The sequence below is a fragment of the Peromyscus eremicus genome, chromosome 3 (genome assembly GCF_949786415.1).
Source record: "Peromyscus eremicus chromosome 3, PerEre_H2_v1, whole genome shotgun sequence".
In the NCBI taxonomy this organism is placed as follows: Eukaryota; Metazoa; Chordata; class Mammalia; order Rodentia; family Cricetidae; genus Peromyscus; species Peromyscus eremicus.
Window position 1 is genome coordinate 52464208 of NC_081418.1, and position 21256 is coordinate 52485463.

At 39.9% G+C, this 21256-nt stretch overlaps 1 pseudogene and 3 gene segments (V, D, J or C); all 4 read left to right on the forward strand.

The window, feature by feature from the left end:
• The first annotated feature begins 3686 nt into the window (after nt 1-3686).
• Nucleotides 3687-4276, forward strand: LOC131906259 (probable non-functional T cell receptor beta variable 23-1). The segment is given in 2 exon segments: nt 3687-3735; nt 3846-4276. Coding segments are annotated over 2 exon segments (480 nt in total).
• A 2117-nt stretch (nt 4277-6393) lies between these two features.
• Nucleotides 6394-6920, forward strand: LOC131906260 (probable non-functional T cell receptor beta variable 23-1; annotated as a pseudogene).
• Nucleotides 6921-8328: 1408 nt separating this feature from the next.
• LOC131906262 (probable non-functional T cell receptor beta variable 23-1) lies at nt 8329-8929 on the forward strand. The segment is given in 2 exon segments: nt 8329-8422; nt 8538-8929. Coding segments are annotated over 2 exon segments (486 nt in total).
• Nucleotides 8930-19261: 10332 nt separating this feature from the next.
• LOC131906263 (T-cell receptor beta chain V region 3H.25-like) lies at nt 19262-19868 on the forward strand. The segment is given in 2 exon segments: nt 19262-19310; nt 19432-19868. Coding segments are annotated over 2 exon segments (486 nt in total).
• The last annotated feature ends 1388 nt before the right edge of the window (nt 19869-21256 follow it).

Below are 21256 nucleotides of genomic sequence, written 5' to 3' on the forward strand. Positions count from 1 at the left end.
TTTCTCTTTGTGGCATTGGTTATGTGCAAAGACCAAAATTTTAAAATGAAACAGGATTTGTCACCTTTAGTAATTCTCATTTGGGATATAAGGTTCTCAATGGTTTATGGGACACTAGGTGAAAACATTAGTAGGCTGTTAAGTATTTCAATGTGAAATGAAGATGCAGTATAGCTGGAAGACGGTTTAGATTCTACAGAAGTCAGTGTATAAAGGATCACACTCTGGGTCCAGAAACTCCGCCAAAAATATAAATATAGACAGCAGAGAAAAAAGTCATTGGTAAGACAAACCATAGTTTTATGGTAATTTAGGATAATTAAAGTAATCCAAGGGCTGGGAGTAATTGTACTGTAGAATACAAGTGCAAAGGAAGATGAATTAATGTTTGATATTTCTAAGAAAGTGAGAAGAAACAGAAACGACCCAGAATTCATCAAAGATATGTCTTGGGAGCAGGTAGAAGTGTATGAAATCTTGTACGTTAGTTTATACCTATGAGTAAGACCTTTTAGTTGATGTTTCTTTAGGCTATATTCAGAAACACATGAGCTATAGATCACACACACATACACTCACACACACGCACATGCATACACACACTCACGTACATGCTCACACACTGTAAAGCTCAATGGATGAACAAGAATCAACTTCCATGTAAAGAAGGTGTGATTAGATACACAACATCTTTCCTAACCAGCCACTTCATGAGACTCAGGTATACATATTTCAGATATTTCAAAGTTGAATATGCTTAAATCAGCAATATTTTTAAAAAATTAAATCAAAGTAGATTAAAAATCTACACGACCTCAGAAAAAATGGATCTAACAGTACCAGATTGAAAGCAGTGGCTGTCTCTGACTCTGTTACCTGCTTTTGGGGCCCTTTCCTCCTCCTAGGTTGCCTCATCCATTCTTAATATGAGAGGATATGCCTAGTCTTATTGCAACATGATATGCCATAACAGGCTGAAAAAATGGGAAGCCGGCCCTTTTCTGAAGAGAAAGGAGGAGGAGTAAATTGGGGGCGGGGGAAGAGGGGAGGTTGGAGGTAGGGACTGGGAGAAGAAGAGGGAAGGAGGGAAAACTGTGATCAGGCTGGGAAAAATTAATTAATTAGTTAATTAAGAAAGGATTTTTTTTACATTGAAAAATAGAAAAGGTCTTGTTTTCATTCATTTAAAAACACTTTAAAATGACACTTCCTGGATAACCAGTGACTTGAGTCTGGACAGCCCAGAGATCTACAATAGAAAAAATAATAATAAAAGGATTTCTAATGAAAATCTGCTATACTCACAGATGGTACCTAGCCCAATCATCATCAAAGAGGTTCCTCCAGGAGCTGATGGGAACAAATGCAGAGACCCACAGACAAATATTAGGCATAGAGAGAGCTCAAATTGGAGATCTTTACTGGATCCCTTCCCTCGGAGCTCAGAGAACCGCATGGGAGAAGAGGAGAAAGAATTATAGGAGCCAGAAGGGTTGAGGACACTTGGAGAACATGGTCCCTGGAATCAACTAAATGGGGCTCATAGAGGTTTACAAAGACAGAAGTTACAATCATAGATCCATCTGAATATATGTTGTGGCTGTTTAGTTTTTTGTTTGTTTGTTTGTTTGTTTGTTTTTTTGAGGGACTCGTAACAGTGGGAGTGGGGATATGGGGATATCTCTGACTCTTTTGCTTTTTTTCCTACTTTTTCTCCTACTGGATGGCCTCATCTATCCTTGATATGAGGGTATATGCCTAGTCTTACTACATCTTGTTTTGCAGAGTTTGGTTGATATCACTAAGAGGCCTACTCTTTTTTGAAGGGAAGCAGAGGAGGAGTAGATCTTGGGGAGACAGGAGGTGTGAGGGCTGGGAGGGAGGAGGGAGGGGAGACTGTATTTGGGATATATTGTATGAGAAAAGAATAAATTTTAAAGAAAGAAAGGAAGAAAAAAGAAAGAAAGAAATACAACACACTTGAAAAATAGGCAAAATGCATATATGAGCATCTCATAAAAACAGACCTTGAATAAAAGTGGAACACCATTAGAGTTTGCAGTTATTCAGAAGAAATACAACTCAAGAATCTAATAAGCTGTACACAAACAAGAATGGCTAAGAAAAAGATAGATATACAAAATACAGTCAAGGTCAGACTTCAATAAAACGCTCTCTTGGATCATTGGATGGGATGTAGGTAGACTAGCTATCCATTTTGGAAATCAACTTGGCATTTTTCTTGTAAAGTTACAGATGTGCACATGCACCATCCATTGATCCTACCTCTGATAAATTATTTCCTCATATGTGAGAATAAGACAAGAAAACTCAGTTAACATTACTTATGACAACAAAGCATTATGAAAAAACTCAAATGCACATTGACTATACAATAGATAAATACATGATGATAATTTGCATACAGACATGAAATGAAAGTGAAAATTAATGAAAACTGGGCACATGAATATGATAGACTTTCACAAATTTGAATGAAAACTACAGTCAAGTGTCAAGAGAACCAAGGTCATCCTCAGCTTCATATTGTGTTTGAGTTTGAGGTCAGTCTGAGCCACAGGTGACACTATCTCACAAAACCAAAATTGAGAAAGGGCTGTTCTCAGCACAAAAACTTCAATGTTACTAGAAAACAGAGAGCATGGATGCAGGAAAAGAAACAAGAGCTTTCGAAAATCATGGTAACTATTTCTTAGCACAGATTAATTACTTAAGTGTTTACTTTGTTAGTGTATTATCAAACTGTGATCAATATATTCAATATCAATTTAGAATGTAGAGGAACTTTTAGTTGAATGAGTAAGGAAAAATTCATGGAAATACATACGTCAGACTGTTAACCTACTTTCCTAGAATGAAGATAGGAAGGGAGAGAAGAAAATAAAGACAAAAAAGTTATAAAATGATTGTACAACTTAAAATAAACAGTGATTGGAAACTCAGGCAATAAAAAGTGAGGTTAGCAAAAACAAACATAGTGAATAAACAAGCTGAAAGGCAAAAGAAAATAACCACAGTAATAACTATTTTCAAAGCGGTGGTCAGTAACAAAATTATAAAACAGCAGTGATAGTAGGAATCAGTTACATAAAGTTAATTAGATGATAAGTAGCCAGAAACAATGTCCATTTGTAAGATAGAAACCAATGTACAAGTTAATGAGAAAGGATATTAGGAGTCAATTGAGAACATAAGTTAAATTATACATAAAATGGATATACATTGACAAGGAAGGATAATAATTAGCTAAAGGGGATTATAAGAGAGCAATTAGAGATCATTTAGTAAAAAGTATTGTGTCTCAGTACATATATGTACATATGGAGATAAGCATGCTTATACACACATGTATATGCTTTTGGAAAGGGGGACTGAGACAGAGAACATCAGAGATTATCACTGGTGCATGAACAGTCTTGTCATTGTCTAGTAGTGGTAAGATGCTTTGTACTGTAACTTATTTTATTTTTTGCTGTCTAAAATATATATGAGTTGTTCATATTAGTAAAAAAAATTTATTCACTGTGTTAAAATTTTCCTTCTATACTGTGAATTGTGTCAGTAACATGTGTCTATAACATGACGACTATGAATCTGAAAAGGGATGATGTCATAGGAAGGTCACTGTCAAGGTCTGACGCCTCCTTCTGCTAGTCAATGCAACTATGAACACAAGGCTTCTCTGCTGTGTAGCCCTTTGTCTCCTGGGAGCAGGTGACTCCTGGTTGGGGGATTCCCGACAGTAGCTCCAAGCCTTGTTCCTTGTCAAGATTCCTCTTGGGCCACTTGGGCTTTTTCATACTTTTTGTTTTCCTATCTTTTAGGATCTTTGGATGGTCAAGTTATCCAGACTCCACAACATCTGTTCAAAGCAAAAGGACAGAAAGCAAAGATGAGCTGTAGCCCTGAAAGTGGACACACTTTTGTTTATTGGTACCAACAAAAGCAGAACAAAGAGTTACAGTTTTTGATTTCTTTTCAACGCCAAGAAGTTCGTGAAAGAACAGACTTGGTCAAGGAGCGATTCTTAGCCGAGTGTCCTTCAAACTCACCCTGCAGCCTGGAAATCCAGTCCTCTGAGGCAGGAGACTCAGCACTGTACCTCTGTGCCAGCAGTCTGTCCACAGCACTGAAATGTGCATTCTCCTTAGTGCACAAACCCTCCATGGAACCAACGCAGGAAGCAGGTGCTGCTCTGGGTTGGAAGGAAGTGACAGAAATGAACCGGAGCCAGTGTCAATCACGGCGAGGCTAGAAGGTGCCTAGCAGAGGAGTGACAGCCTGACAGTTCTGAAAGACCGTGGGGCCAGAACTGGGGAGAATGATCTTCATACAGTGTGCTTCTCCTCTTTCCTCAGCTTTATCAGTTTCTGATGGTGTTCACTACCTGTCTCTTTTCATGTGGTACTCATGGTGAAAATAAGGTGGTCACCAAAGATCTCAAATTCTCTCTCAGCATTCCACCATGCTGATAAAGATCAGCCTGGCCCTTTCAAGCCTGGGCATAAAGATCTCAGAAGCATATGTGTGTGTGTGTGTGTGTGTGTGTGTGTGTGTGTGTGTGTGTGTGTGTCCAGAAATGTGATTATTGAGAAAAGAAGTATATATTTTATATATTTTCAGAATGTGAGAGGACTCTTGAGACTGACTCACTGTTGGGTCCACTCTTAATGTAGAAGTTCAAAGCCTTTCTCCCAAAACTCATATCTGCCCATAACGTTTCTCACTGGCCTAGGATGACCAGTCAAGCAGTGCCAAGCAGAGATTTCACAATCTCTTTCTCTCTCTCAAGATATTATCAGTTTTATCATAAAGTTGAAGAGGATGAATTCGGAAACATAGAGTCAGTACTTCAATAGAAAAGGGTGGAAGAAAGAAGAGAAGAGGTGCTGTGGTAGCTAGGGCCCGGGATCCAAGCAAGCAAGAAACAGGAGGAATCCAAGTGTGAGGCCAGTTATAGACTAATATAAGTTGAATTGCTTTGGTGGTACACGAAACAGTACTGTAACAACTGTGTTCGCAGTGGTCACTTCACTGGAAGGTTGCAGAAGAAGCCTGCAAACACCTCATCATTTAGTGGTTTCATGTGACTCTTTTTCTCTGTCTTTGTCTGCCTCTTGCTTTTGTCCCTCAGCTTACTTTCCTTCTCATTAATCCAATTTTCATGGGACGAATAAAACAGTCACCAAAGATGACAAGTTGTATTGACCTCCTTCCACCAGGCTAATCAAACATGAACATAGTGCTTTGTTAGCTTAGGCTTAAAAATCTCAAGAAAAAATGGATTTGGGTTTGTGAAGATCGAAGCACAATTGTGTCCCAGAAAGCCCATTGTAGACACATACATATCTATTTTAACCCCACATAAAGGTTATTTTATTAATGGTACAAATCTGATTCCCCTCCTCCCTAAGCTGAAAATGAGTGAGACACCCCATGTTTCTATGTACATATCCTACCTGTTTCTTCTCAAAGGTGCACAATACTCCCTCCATGTCACCTTTTCCAGGAAATAAACCAGTTTTCCTCCAGCTCACTGACAGTGTTGAAACCCCTGAGCTGAAGATGTCACGAACTTTTATAATCTCCCAATAGCACTGTAGAGTCAGAAACATGAGGTTTGAGTCAGGGACTACTGCATATGTGGCTCGCTTTATATATCTTGAAAGTTACTCTCTACCTCTGGTCCCACATAGCAGAGCACAGTATTTCTCCCAGTCCTCGTCTCTGCTCACAACCCAGTAGCTAGGTGAAGCCAGTCTAACATGACATTAAGTTTAGTAGATTGCACAGTCTTTGACTTTATCAGATTAGTTTTATGATAAAGATGCAAATGGTGATTTAAGAATGAATAAACAAAATTAATAATTCAACAGAAAAGTAAAAGGGGAAAGAGGAATGTACTTATGTATACAGAAGAGGAAACTCACTGGTGTGGTGGCTCAGGTCTATAATTGATAGGCTACATTGCTGATTTTGACAGAGAGAGAGAGAGAGAGAGAGAGAGAGAGAGAGAGAGAGAGAGAGAGAGCACTAAAATACTATATTATAAAGAATATTATTAATGAATTAATTGTTTAAACATATCTAACAGTAGCATGATATTTTAAATTTGATATTCTGTTTATTTTATAACTTCTTAAAATACAGATGTACTGTTATAACAGCAAAATCTATGTAATTCTTTTTAAATGAGTGAAACTTTAACAAATTATATTTACTGATTAAAGAAAGGCTCTTTTGGTAGCATAGACTGCTTTGGTGGTAACACAAAGCAGTAACATAAGGACTGAGTCAACCAAAGGATGATGTCACAGGAAGTTTAGTGATGAAGCATGAAAACACCACATCCTCTGCTGCTCCAGTGTGGCCATGGGTGCATGGCTCATCTGCTAGGTAGCACTTTGCCTCCTTCGGGCAGGTGAGACCTAAGCTCGTAAAATGAACTCTTGTTTACAGTTCACCAGCAACAGACCCAAATAGTTTTCCTTGTTAGAGTTGCTGCTGGCCTGTTTTCATATGTTCTGTTTTATTTTCTTCTAGGCTTTTTTGATGCTGCAGTTACTCAGACTCCAAGACATCTGACCAAAATGAAAGGACAGAAAGCAAAGATGACGTGTAGCCCTGAAAAGGGGCACACTGCTGTTTTTTGGTACCAACAGAGGCAGAACAAAGAGTTAAAGTTCCTGATTTACTTTCAGAACCAACAGCCTCTTGATCAAATAGACATGGTCAAGGAGCGATTCTCAGCTGAATGTTACTCAAATTCATCCTGCAACCTGGAAATCAAAACTTCGGAACTGGGAGACTCTGCACTGTACTTCTGTGCCAGCAGTCAGTCCACAGTGCTGAAATGTTCATTTCCCTCAGTTCACAAACCCACCGTGAAGCGAACTTAAGAAGCAGGTGATGCTCTGGGTTGGAAGGAAGGAAGAGAAATTAACCAAAGCCTGTGTCAAGCTCACAGACTTCATACAGGATCGAGAGAGTTCAGAAGAGAGAGTTCACAAACAGCATGTTCACACCAAGTCAGGGATGGCTGCCCTTCATGTTGCATTTCTCTCCTCATTTTGTCTGCTCTGTTCTTCTGACCCTGCGCAGTTCATTCCTGTGCTCTTCATGGGCAGAATCAGGTGATTACCAAGATCATAAAGTCGGTTGGCATCATTTTGCCACACTGATAAGTCTAGTTACTCCTGAGCCTATATTAAAAATCATAAGAGGAAATGGGTTTGTAATGTTTTAGTCATGGTTTTCCTGGTGAACTCTCAGCTCTACCTACATATGGAGTATCTTCAGATCAAATAATACAATATTGCTGCTTGGATTTCCCCCTGAGCTCAACTTAAATAAAACACTTCAGGTTTCTGTGTGTTTGTCTAGTCTGCCCCTTCTAAATGAAAGAAAATATTCAAAATCTACTTCTTTTCCAGAAAAGAAATAAACCACCAAAAGCTTCTTTCCAGCATTGAAATCCTTGTACATAACACATGATAACTTCATAGTACTACATGTCCTGGCATCTGAGTACTGGAACCACAGGGATATCCATGACTGATGTATGTTCTAGTCCCCCAGTGAAGCACACAACCCTTCTCCCGTCCTCATCTTTCCCACTGGTGTTATCCAGTGACCAGATCAAGCCTCTTCTAGCACTGACAGTGGCTTCACTGTATTCCACAACCCCTCTTGCTCTAGCCCATGACAGCATCAGTTTTATGATAAAGATGCAGATGGACACTTAAGAATAAGTGAATAATGTCAATAATTTAATAGGAAACAGTAAAGGGAGAGATTTTGGTGCATTAATATACACAGAGAGTGAGAGAAAGCTACCATGGTGATTTGAGCTTGTAATTACAGTAATGGCGTGGCTGAGAGAGAGAATCACTAATGTATTAGGAAAACAGAAGAGAGACTTGGGAAGAAAAATAGGTTCATTGAAGCGGCAGGAATATAATCAAAGTAACGTGTACACACATGCATATATGTACATAATGGTTACATATGTAATGAGTTGTCAAAGAATAAAACACAAAACACATAGTGTAAGCATTATCTAGCAGTAGCATATTTTAATCCTGATATTCCTATAATTTGATGACTTCATTGAATGAGAATGTAGTGTTAATAAATGGGAATTTATGTTAATAAAATACCCATAAACTGTTTTTGCATGATTAGTCAATGAGTTCTATTTATCAAGGTGGAAAAGCTTCTCTTCTGATACTAAGAACTTCCTCAGTGGTAGCATGAAGCAATAACAGAGTTGAGTCTACAGACGATCACGTCACAGGAAGGTTGCAGATGGACCGTGAAGACAGTGCACCCTCTGCCTCCCCTAGTGTGGCCATGGGTGCAAGGCTGTTCTTCTGTGTAGCAGTTTGTCTCCTTGAAGTTGGTGAGTACTGAGAAAAAAAAAAAAGCCCTGTCCTGACACTCCAAACTACAGAACCGAACCTCTTTTCTCCTCAGAGTTCCTTCCGGCTGTTCTCATTTTTTGTCTCTTCTTCCAGGATCTTTTGATGCCAAAGTAACCCAGACTCCAGAATATCTGGTCAGAGAGAAAGGACAGAAAGCAAAAATGAGCTGCACCCCTAAAAAAGGACATACTGCCTTTTACTGGTATCAACAGAACGAAAAAAGAGAACTTAAACTTTTGATTAACTTTCGAAATGAAGAAATTATTGATCAAACAGACTTGGTCAAGAAACGATTCTTAGCTGAGTGCCGCTCAAACTCACGCTGCAACCTGGAAATCCAGTCCTCAGAGGCAGGAGACTCAGCACTGTACCTCTGTGCCAGCAGTGAATACACAGCACTGAAATGTGCATTCCCCTCAGTGCACAAACCCCATTGTGGACAGACCTCAGGAAGCGGGTTAATACCAGACTCTAGAAGAAAGTAACAGAAATTTACCAGCTCTGATACCAAATGCAGCAGATTTCACACAAGGCTAGAGGGTGTTTAGAGGCACAGGAGCAACAGCCTGACATCTCGGAAACAGACCTCTAGGACAGGTCTGAGAGAGCTGCTCTTCATACCACATTACTCTCCTGTTTTTCCTGCCTCATGCTTGCCTGTACCTACCTGCCACCACTCTCCTTTCACACCGTGCTCATGGCTAAAATAAGATAATCACTGAAGATCACAACTTCCCTTTGGCATCCTATTATGCCTTTGATGTTGCTTAGTATCATTTTTTTTTTTTAATTTGTATTTGAGGTTTAGGCTTTTAAAAAGAAAAAAAAGTTAAGCGTGTGTGTGTGTGTGTGTGTGTGTGTGTGTGTGTGTGTATGCACAAATGCACACACGTGCACATTTGAGTGCAGACACCCATAGAGTCCAGAAGAGGGGGGTCATATCTCATGGAGCTTGAGTTACAGACAGTTCTGAGCCTCCTGATGAGAGTGATGGGCTCTGAATTTGTGCCCTTTCCCGGAAGCCAGATGCCCTTAACTGCTGATCATCTCTTGACCTTCCTGAATTTGTATTTATACCTCAAGAGAAAGAAACAAGTTTTGATGGTGCAGTCATCGTCTTCTTGATGAGAACCCTGCTCTAGCACATCTGTATGTGCTGGAAGTCATGCAAATATTTGCTTATTATGGATGCAGTTCTGGCACTCCATCTCTGTTTTAAGTCTAAAGTGAACAAAGTCCTGCTTCTGTGAGTTGTGCAGTCTCTCTCTTCTAATGACCCATAGCATTCTGTGACCTCTTCTGGAAAAGAAAACACATTTCCTCCAGTTTCTGCCAGCATTGAAAACACTCACATGGAGCAATTCATGCAGTTACCATGTGCCTTTATAATCACATCATTGTATTGCATTCCCAGAATCATGATTATTGATACTTGGAGGGCTACTTTATTTACTTTATTTTGTTTTATTTATTGGCATGGCACCAGAGAGTGCTTGAAAATTACTGTAAAATTTAAAATATCACTTTAAAGTACATCAGGGTCCCCCTTTAGCCTCATATCTCCTCATGAAATTATATAGTTATCTGTCGGGGACCAAACATGGACCATGGAAAAGTACTAGCTAGGCCAGAAAGCAAGCCCCTGCCCTAAACCAGATGCCCACAAAGATAAAGAACAGGTCAGGCAGGTCAGGTAGCATAGCAACAGAACAATGGGCCCTGACCAGTGACCTTACCACCTAGCAGCCTCATGACTTGCACGTAGTTCTTCACCTGCATGTCCCCCCCTTCACCTGCACGTAAGGCACATCGTGCACCCCTTCCCTCCTTCCCTCCCCCTCCCATGCTATATAAGCCTTGCTGAGGAGAATAAAATTTGCAGCTTGATCAGAACACACTATCTTGCTGTCTTCTCTCGTGTCTCCCATCCCTTTCATTCTCTCCCACAGGTGGGTCATCCCCATTGACACCCGGCTGGCTGGGGCAGTTATCCAAATCAAGCCAGTTTTGCACTGTCTGTATATTAAGGGATACCAGCCTTTTGTCCTTTCCCAAGACATCACTGGTTTTATCATAAAATGCAGGTGAGAACTTAAGAAGCAATAAATAAAATCAAGTTTTTAATAGAAAAAAATGTACAAATAAAAGAAAAAGAATGAAGTATGGTGTCCAAAGCCTGTAGTCCCTGCAATGGGCATGTGGAAGACAGATCACAGTCTGAAGTCTAGTATGGCTGACAGAAAGAGAGAGAGAGAGAGAGAGAGAGAGAGAGAGAGAGAGAGAGAGAGAACAAAGAGTATCACCAATGAAGACTTTGTTAATAGTATACTGTTTCGTTTTTATATTTGTTGTATTACTTAAAATATGAATTATTATACATTTTAGAAGTCAACAAAAGTATTTTGCAAAGTATACTATATGCAGCCATATATGCTAACTTCATATAGATGATCAGCTACACGACAATTATGAGTCTGTTGGGAGCACATCACAGGAAAGCTACTAATAAGGTGTGAGACCCTCAACCTTTTCTTAGCTCTAAGGCATCATAGCTGCAAGGCTTTGCTGCTGCACAGCCCGCTGGGTCCTGGGAGCAGATGAGTCATCGGGACATGTGCTGAGATTGCTTACTATCCATCCTTGACTTTCTTTGCCCTGATCCTTTTTGGTTTGCATTCTGTCTACTGTTTTCTTCTCTTCCAGGTTGTTTTGATGCCAAAGTTATGCAGATTCCAAGTCACCTGGCCCAGAGGAGAGAACAGAGAGAAAAGATAAGCTGTAAAAAAAGGACATATTACTGTTTTCAGGTATCAGCAGGACCAGAACAAAGAATATCAGTTTTTGGTGTACTTAGAGAATCAAGACATTCTTCAACAAACAGACATAGTGAATGGAGTGATTCTTAGCTGGATGTCCCCCAAACTCACCCTGTAGCTTGCAAACACAGTGCTCAGAAGCGATGGACTCCACGCTGTATTCTGTGCCAGCATTCGGTCCAGAGAACTGAAACGTGTGTTCTCCTTTGTGCACAAACCCTGTGTGGAGTCAACTCAGGAAGCAGGTGATGTTCCTGATTGGAAGGAAGTAACACAAGTTAACTGGAGCTAATGCAAGCGGCTGAGAGCTTTGTTTCACACAAGTCTGAGAAGTCAAGGACTGATAGGCTGAGAATTCTGAAATAGTTCTTACCCCACACCCAGGATCTGGTCTAGGATAGTTGTTTTCATATCACAATTTTCTCCTTCCTTGTGTCCCTTATTATTTTATCTTTCTACCTACAAACATTTTCTTATAATGCAGTACTCATGGTGATAATAAATTGTCATCAAGATCACAAATAAGCCACACACTACTCTACTCTACCATACTGATAAATATCAGGCTGTCCACAAAAAGAGACACAGAGACCAGTGAATGCAATAGAGCACCCAGAAATACACTCACCCATATATAACCTCCTGATCTTTGAAAAGACATGACAAGTATGAACAGAAAAAGAGATTACCCTTTTAGTAAACAATGCTTAGAAAACTGAATATCACATGTAAACGAATGAAACAACCCATGTCTCTTTACTCAAAAAATCAATTCAAAATTAATCAAAGACCTCAATGTAAGACCAGGAACACTTAAAATACTAGAGGAAAAGAGAAATAAAACATACAGGGAAGGCCTTTCTGAAAAGGATTCTAACAGCATAGGAAATAATCCCATGAATGTCATGGAATTTAGATCTTCTCACAGTAAAGGAAATAATCTCTAAAGAAAGAGAGTACACAACAGGAGAAAATCCTCTCTCCTGTGTATCTGAAGGAGATTTTTATCTATAATCTATGTAAAGTTTTGAAGGTTAAACATTGCCTCACATAAATTACCAAGTCAATAAATGAATCGAGTATACATTTTCAAAGGAATAAATACAAATGGCTAATATAAATTGAAAAAGTCTTCAAAACCCTTCACCATCAGGGAAATGCAAACTAAAACCACATCGAGGTGTGATCAGAGTGGCTATGGCCAAGAAGACAGGTGACAAGAGACACTTGCTGGTAAGGATGTGGGAGAAGAATCCTTCCATGTCACTGATGGGAACACAAACCGATATAGCCATACAATAATTGGTATGAACCCCACAGTTAAAACCCAAAGTATCATGATCCATTTACACCATACACTATGTGCATGAATCAGTTGGATTTAAACTAGCATGCCATAGAGAGATTTGTGCACCATTTTTTTTAACCTCACTGTTCACAATGGCAAAATAGAGAACTAGGTGAGAGTTCCATCAATAGATCAATGTGCTGCGTATATACAGTAGAATTTTGTTCATCTGTAAAGAATGAAAAAATGTAAAGAAGAAAGAAATGATTATGGCAAGAAAAATTATCCAGGCTCAGAAAGAAAATATCAAATATCATGTTTTAACTTACAAACAGAAAAGTACCATGTATTCTCTCATACGCAGAATCTAGGGTTAAAGTATCTATATGGCATGAAAGCAGTAAAGGGACTGTGAGGGGGAGGAAAGAACCTAGAGTCGAGGAAAGCATGGGAGGATAATGGAGAATGTGCAACAGGAAAACAAGAGGGAGTGGAGAAAGGAGGAGGATGAGGAAAGGGAGGAAAGAAAATGTCAGGGTAGTTTTTAAACACGTTTAATGATAGACATATATGAAAATGAAAAACTCATACTGAAACACTGATTTGTATACAAAATTTTTTTCTAAAGATAAGCTTGTCTCCTTCTAAGTCTGGCTTAAAATCTCAAGAACACAAATGCTTCATCATAATCCAACTGTAACTTTCTCAGTGAGCTCCAAATTCTAGCCATGTGAATAAGACTTAAAATCACATCAGTGTTACTCTATTGTGAATGAAATTCTACCTCTTAGAGTTTCCCTCCGAGCTCAAGTAAGTGAAACACTTTTGTTTTGCTCATGCTGTCTCTTCCTTCTAAATCATGTACAGTATCCCCTCCATATCCACATATTTCAGGAAAGAAACCAATTTTACTCCAGTCCCCTGCCAGCATTGAAACCCTTGAACAGAATGCTTCATGGAATGTTATAATCTCTTAATAGCATAGTATAGACAGAAACATGAGGGTCGAGATATGGTCTATCACAACATGTGTGTTTCATTTTATATAACTGAATATTAACAGAACATTCTTCAAAATTGCTTTTTGTCTCCATTTCCACCTAGAGGTGCACAAGCCTTTCTCCCATTCCTTCATCTTTCCCCCCGACACTCTCCACTAACTGGAATGAGCCAGTCTATCAGTGACAGTAGGTTCAATCTACTCCACAATGCAGTCCTCTGTCCCAAGACATCACCAGTTTTAGGATAAAGGAACAAGTGGTTTAAGAAGTAATAAAGACAATGATGTAATTAGAATAGAGAATGGAGAGAGAGTTAGAGATATGTTAATGGGAGAGAGGGGGGATGAATATTATTAAGAATAAGAAAGCAGGAAGGGGTCTTTTGGGGGGGAAAGGGGTTTTATGTGAGAGGAAAAAGGGGAATAGGGTCACAATGGGAGAGAATATCATCATATTGCATTGTATATGTGTAATAGAACAGGGAAAGAACAAAACAAAACAAAATAAATAAAGAACTTAAGCTTCTGAGGCTCCACCCTTTGCTGAGGAGCTACTGTTAGGACTGCCAGGTGAGAGAAAGTCTCTTTCCTTTGGTGGGTGGCCATTGGGAGGGTATTCATACCCTGGTGGATGACTTCATGCCCATACGTGTATGGATCTCACTAACTGAGCTCAGTGGATTATAATTAATTAATTAATGAAAATGGGAGGAATATGTGTTGGCAGGTCCTGGGAGGATGTTGAAAGTGAAAGGGGGAAAACACATTATCCACGAACATGAAATTTTCAAAGTATAAATTAAAATATTCTTTAAAAACAAATGGGTAAAAAGTAATTAAAAGAAAATATTATTGTAAGCATTATCTAGCAGTAATGCAATATTTCAACTCTAGTATTTGTTGATTTTAGGACTTCTCAAAATATAGCTATACTGTTTATGTTAGGGAAATAGTTGTAAAATACTTTTCTGTGGATAAACCATCAACAAATTGTAGTTACTGAGTAGGGCAAGTTCTCTTTCTGTTACCATGAACATTTTGAGCGTAACATGAAGCAGCAACATAACCATTGAGTCTGCCAAGGAAACATGTCACAGGAAGCTTGGTGACAAAATTGAACATATTTCATTCCTTCAATGCTCCAGTATGGCCATGGGTGCAAGGTCCCTTTGCTGGGTATCCTTTTGTCTCCTGGGGCCAGGCGAGACCTAAGCTTAAAGAAAACTTTCTGGTCAACTCTTTATCTTTGTCAATATCCATACTAGGCTGTGTTCCACTTCTCATTTCTTTCTCTTGCAGGCTCTTTTGATGCCAGTGTTGTCCAGACACCAACAGGTCTCCTCCAAGAGAAAGGAGAAAAAGCAAAGATGAGCTGCAGTTCTGCAAAGGGGCGCACTACTGTTTATTGGTACCAACAAAGGCGGAACAAAGAGCTAAGTTTCGTGGTTTACTTTGAGAGTCCACAAGTTATTGAACAAATAGACTTGGTCAAAGAAAGTTTCTCAGTGGAGTGTCCCTCAAACTCACCCAGCCCCCTGGAAGTCAAACCCTCTGAGACAGAAGATTCAGCACTGTACCTCTGCACCAGCAGTCAGTCCACAGTGCTGAATTGTGCACTCCCTCCAGTTCACAAACCCACCACGCAGGGAGCCAACTTAAGGAGCAGGTGACACACTGGGAAGGAAGTGCCAGGAATTAACTGGAGCCAGTGCAAGTCACAGCAGTGGCTAGAGGATGGTGAGAAGTGAAGGAATGACAGGCGGCAAGTGAAGCGTGGGAGCCTACTCTTCACATCACACATTTCTCTTTTGTCTGGCTCTTGCCCACCACCCCTCCACTCTCTTTCTTTTGCATCCAATTTTTATGGTAAGAACTAAATGGTCACCAAAGACCATATATCTCCATGGTGTCATTCTACCATGGAGATAAGCGTCAGTATGGATCTGTCTGAGCTAGAGTTTAAAAATCTCAAGAGAAAAAAAGTGATATGTGCCAATTCAGCAATGGGTTTGTCAAGGGACCCCCCAGTTCTGGCCACATATCAAAGTATTTTAAAGTCAGATAATTGTTACTCTATCAGTGATTCAAATCTTCCACTTACAGTTCATTCACCCCAAGCTCAAAGTAAGTGGAACACTGTATTTTGTATGTGTTTATCTAGTCCTTCCCTTCTAAATAATTCACATCATTATATTCTCTCATGTAACAATTTCAGCCTTGTGCCAACATTTAAAAACTTTGTGTAGACCTTCCCATACAGTGCTTCATATACTTTTACAACCATCTATAGTCCTATATATCAACTCAGAATCATGATTTTTAAGAGATAGAGGATGTGTACTTACGTTATTTTATGTGTTTTCCTAATCACTGTGGGGAGGGTCTTCAAAAATTCTAAAATTCCACTTGAAATTGTGTTAGACTTTCTCATTTTCCTTCCTATTTCATGAAATTATACTGTGATCGAGACTGAGGGAGTCTAGCAGTGTCAGTATACCATGACATTCCAGATGCTCACTTTCTCTAAAGAGTCATTTGAATATAAAATGCAGATGACAATTTAAGAAATAGTAAGTAAAATCAGATATGTAGTTGTAAAAGTAGCTTGCAAGAGTTAGGATGATAAGGATGGAAGATGAGAAATTTGAGTCCAACCTGGGCTAAATAGAAAATCACACAGACACACAGACACACAGACACACACACACACACACACACACATACAACACACACACACACACACACACACACACACACACACGAGAGAGAGAGAGAGAGAGAGAGAGAGAGAGAGAGAGAGAGAGAGAGAGAGAGAGAGAGGAGAATATGACCAAATGACTGATGATTATATTGTTAAGCAATATTATGAAATTTTTATTTTGTTATCTGCTTTATAGCTTTTTACAGTTTGGATTTTTATGATGTCAGTATAAAATATGTAAATTATCACCCAATCTATTTGATGGCTATCCTATTGACAACATAAAGTAGTTCAGTAAATAACGAGACAATTATGAGTCTTCAAAGGGATCGTGTCACTGGGAGGCTGCTGCTGAGGAGAGAACTGGGAGGCTGCTGCTGAGGAGAGAAACACCTCATCATTTTCCTAACTGTATGCTGCCATGGGTGGAAGACTCCTGTACTATGCAACAGTCTGTCTCCTGGAAGCAGGTAGGTCCTGAACACAGAAGGACAATCCTTGTCTGGAGACTGCCAACCGTAGAGCCAACCCTTTTTTGTCAGGATCCCTCCTGTGTTCACAACCTTCTTTTCCTCCTTTCCAGGTTCACTTCATGCAGACGTTCCTCAGACTCCGAGACCATCTGGTCTAAGAGACAGGACAGAAAGATGAGCTGTAATCCTGAAAAAGATCATAATTTTGTTTGCTGGTATCAACAGAAAGAACACAGAGTTAAGTATGTTAATCAGTTTCCAGAGTCAACAAGTTTTGGAACAAATAGACTGGGTCAAGGAGGGAGTCTCCAGAGTGTCCCTCAAACTCCCCCTGCAGACTGGAAATTCAGTCCTCAGGAGCAGGAAACTATGCACTGCACCTCTGAGCCAGCAGACTGTCTACACAGCTAAAATGTGCATTTTCCTCAGTGCACAAACCAGTCACAGACTCACCAGGAAGTAGGTGATAATGTGAATTGGAAATGAATAACTGCAGCCAGTGTGAGCTATCACCTGCTTCACAAAAAGCCAGAGTATGTTCAGAAGTCAAGGACTGACAGACTAATAGCTTGAAAACAGCCGGTGTGGGAAGGCTACTTTCCACACCACATATTTTTTTTCTTCTTTTGTCTGCAATGTGCTCTTCTCCATGCCCAGCATCTCTCTTCTTTCCTACAGTACTCACAGCAGGGATAAGACAGTGGCTAAAAGATTACAGATTCTGTTGGTATCATTTCACCAGCCTGATAAAGATCAGCCTGAGTCCTTCTCGGCCTGAATTTTAAATCTCTAAAGGCAGAATCAATGTGTAATGATCTTACGGTGGACTTCTCAGGGAACACCCAACTCTGGTGACATTTGTATGTGTTTTAAAGCCACAAAGAAGTTATTTGACTATGGATGCAACTCCCCCATGTAGTGTTCCCCTTAGATGCAAGGTGAGGGAAGCACTCCGCATTTCTCTGTGTGCACTCCTGTCCTGGTGCCTGGTTTTCCACATCCATTTCTTCCAGAAATGAAATGAATTGTCTATCAGTCTCCTGCCAACAGTAAAAACAGCTGTGCCAAAAATTTAATACAGTTCACCACATGCCTTTATAATCACTCCATATTATTACATTCCCAGAATTCTGACTATTAAGACATAGTGTGCCATTTATACTTTTTTTTTGTCTTATGTATTTCCCCATGTATCACTAAATGTCTATTCAATATTACTGGCAGTGTTGAGTTACTATAATGCTTATCACATTACAAGGAACTGAATTTAAAATCAAGAACCCACACTGAAAAAAAAAAAAAAAGCCAGACCCAGCGGTATATACTTACAGTCACAATGCTGGTGAGGTGAGGACAGGCGTATCTCGAGTACATGCTCTTTAGGTCTCTTAGCAGAATCAGTGAGCTCCTGATATAAGTGACACACTGTCTCGTTGCAACCTCCTTCCCCCTAAAATAAAAAAAAAGGTACAAGACAGGTGTCGTGGTTTAGTGTGTGAAGATGTTCCTTGCCACCAAGACTGAAAATCTAAGTTCCATTCCTGAAACCTTCATAGCAGGAGAAAAATGACTCTTGAAAGTTGGCCTCTGACTTTCTCACACATGCCATGGTGCATACATACCTCCAAGGCCAATACAAAATAAATATATAAATTCATGTAATTTTTAATTTAAATTAAAATAAGGTACAAGATTGAGAAAGATATTTGATATTGCCCTCTGCCCTGCACATGCATGCATACTCACATGCATATGTACACGTGAGCACATACAAACATATATGTGTGTATATATATATATATACATATACATATATATGTATATACACACATACATACACACACACAAACACACATACATATATATAGTTACTGGGTATAGCAAACTTCCTCCCTTATCCTTATAACTTTCCTTGACTTTATCCTGCAATCTAGATTGAGGCCATATAGTAAGAGGTAACAATGTTTTGCTTTCTCCCAAGGCACCATTGGTTTGCAGATGATAACTTAAGAAATAATAAGTGTGATAAAATTTGTAATCAGAAAAGTGATTTTGAAGCACAAACACTGAGGTGAAATAGAAGAACTTGGTTACCATTACTCATCCTGCAATTCCAACAATTGGGGTGTCAAGGACTGGGGAGGAGAACAACGAGTTTGGTTTGTATTTTGATGTTTTTATTGTGTTATATTTATAAATAACATTTATGAATATAGGATGCTGTTTATGCTATTAGAAATAGTTACAAAACACTTTTGGAAGTACTGCGGGTAGAACCTAGGGCCTCATACACTTAAGGCAAGCACTTTACCACTGAAATATATACAGTCTTAGCTCTATCAAATAAATTTAAACACAAAAAATGTCACGCAGCCTGTTTGCAGTCTTAGGGTAAAAGATTTCCTGATGTACCATGAATGGCACTGGGAAGTGACACGAATTAGGAACATGACAACTATGAGTCTACAGGGGTCACGTCACAGGAAGGCTACCTCTGAGGGATGAGAATACCTCATCCTTTTCCTGCCTCTCAGCCACCATGGCTACAAGGCTCCTCTGCTACACAGCCCTTTGTCTCCTGGGAACAGGTGAGTTTTGAGCACAAAAGGACAATCCTTGTCTTGAGATTGTCAACCCATACCCAAGTATTTTTCCTTGTCAAGGTCTTTTCTTGGCAGTGTTCACAACTCTGGTTTCCTTCTCTTCTAGGCTCTTTTAATGTCAAAGTCATCCAGACTCCAAGATACTTGGTCAAAGAGAAAGAGTGGAAAGCAAAGATGAGCTGTTACCCTGAAAAGGGGCATGCTGTTGTTTTCTGGTATCAACAGAATAAGAACAATGAGTTTACATTTTTGATTAGCTTTCAGAATCAAGAGGTTCTTCAACAAACAGACATGGTCAAGAAACGATTTTTAGCTGAGTGTCCTTCAAATTCACCCTGCAGCCTGGAAATCCAGTCCTCTGAGGCAGGAGACTCAGCACTGTACCTCTGTGCCAGCAGTCTGTCCACAGCGCTGAAATATGCATTCCCCTCAGAGCACAAACCCTTCACGGAGCCAACCCAGGAAGCAGGTGCTGCTCTGGGTTGGAAGGAAGTAACAGAAATGAACTGGAATGAGTGTCAATCACAGCAGATTTCATACTAAATGGGCATTTCACAGTCTAGGAGTGGTAGGCTGCCAGTTCTGAACTAGCTCCCTTTGGGTCAGGCCAGGATGGTTGCCTTACAGCTCTCCTTTTTCTTCTCTTTCATCTGCTTTGTGATTTTCTTATCCTGCACAGTTTCCTCCTTTCATCCAGTAGTCATGGCAAGGATAGTATTGTCACCAAATATCACACTTCCAGTTGGCACCATTCCACCGTGCAGATAATGAGAAGTATACTAGCAAAAACAGACTAGTCTTGTGTAAGAGAATAGAGGACTCAGACATAAAGTCACACAGCTATAGCCACCTAATCTTTTTAAAAGGTTACAAAAATACATTTTTGAAAAAAAGATAGCTTCTTCAAGAAATGATATTAGGAGAAGCTTCTCTGATGGCAACTGGGCTAGGCACCAATCTGGTCACAGGAGACGGCCAGGTCAGGCTATGTTTCTTCCATTTGCTAGGAGTCTAAGCTAGGGTCTTCCTTGTAGATTCCTGAGAGATTCTCTTGACCCAGGCTTTTACCTGACCCCAAAATCCCCTGCCCCTTTCCAGTAGTCTCTTTCAGTACTCTTCTCCTCAGCCCTTCCCCAACCTGATCACTCAGGTTCCTGTCCTGACCTGCCCTCAGTCCACTCATGGAATCTCTTCTATTTCCCTTTCCCAGGGAGATCTAGGTGTCCCTCCCTCCCCATGAACTCTTCTTGTTATCTAGTCTCTCTGGGGCTATGGATTGTAACATGGTTATCCTTTATTTTACAGCTAATATCCACTTGTGAGTGAGTACATACCATATTTGTCTTTCTTGGTCTGGATTATCTTTCTCAGGATGATTTTTCCCCCTATATTCTATCTTATACCTGTCAGAATGGCTAAGATAAAAAACAGAAGTGATAGCTTATGCTGAAGAAGACATGGAGTGTGGTGATATTTTATTTGTGCTTTAATAAATAAAGCTTGTCTGGAGATCAGAGGGAAAAAAACAGCCATTATAAGTAAACAAAGAAGTCAGGCAATGGTAGCACATGCCTTTAATCCTACCATTTGGCAGGCAGGGATCTGTCTGAAACTCTGTGAGTTCAAGGCCACACTGGGAACAGAGCCACGCATGGTGGCACATGCCTTAAATTCCAACACTAGTTAACTATGGAGGTCTGGAGGTCTGTACAAATAGGCAAGAAGTGACAGAGCTGGGCAGGAAGAGGAAGTGATGTAGCTGGACAGAGAGAACAAATCAGATGGCAGAACAGCAAGGCATATAGGTGTGGGTAGACAGGAAGTTGCTCGCATTTGGAAGCTGCCGAGTTGGTGAGGTAAGGTTAGCTGTGGCTGTTCCTATTCCTCTGATCTCTCTCAGATTTTCACCCCTATATCTGGCTCTGTGTTTT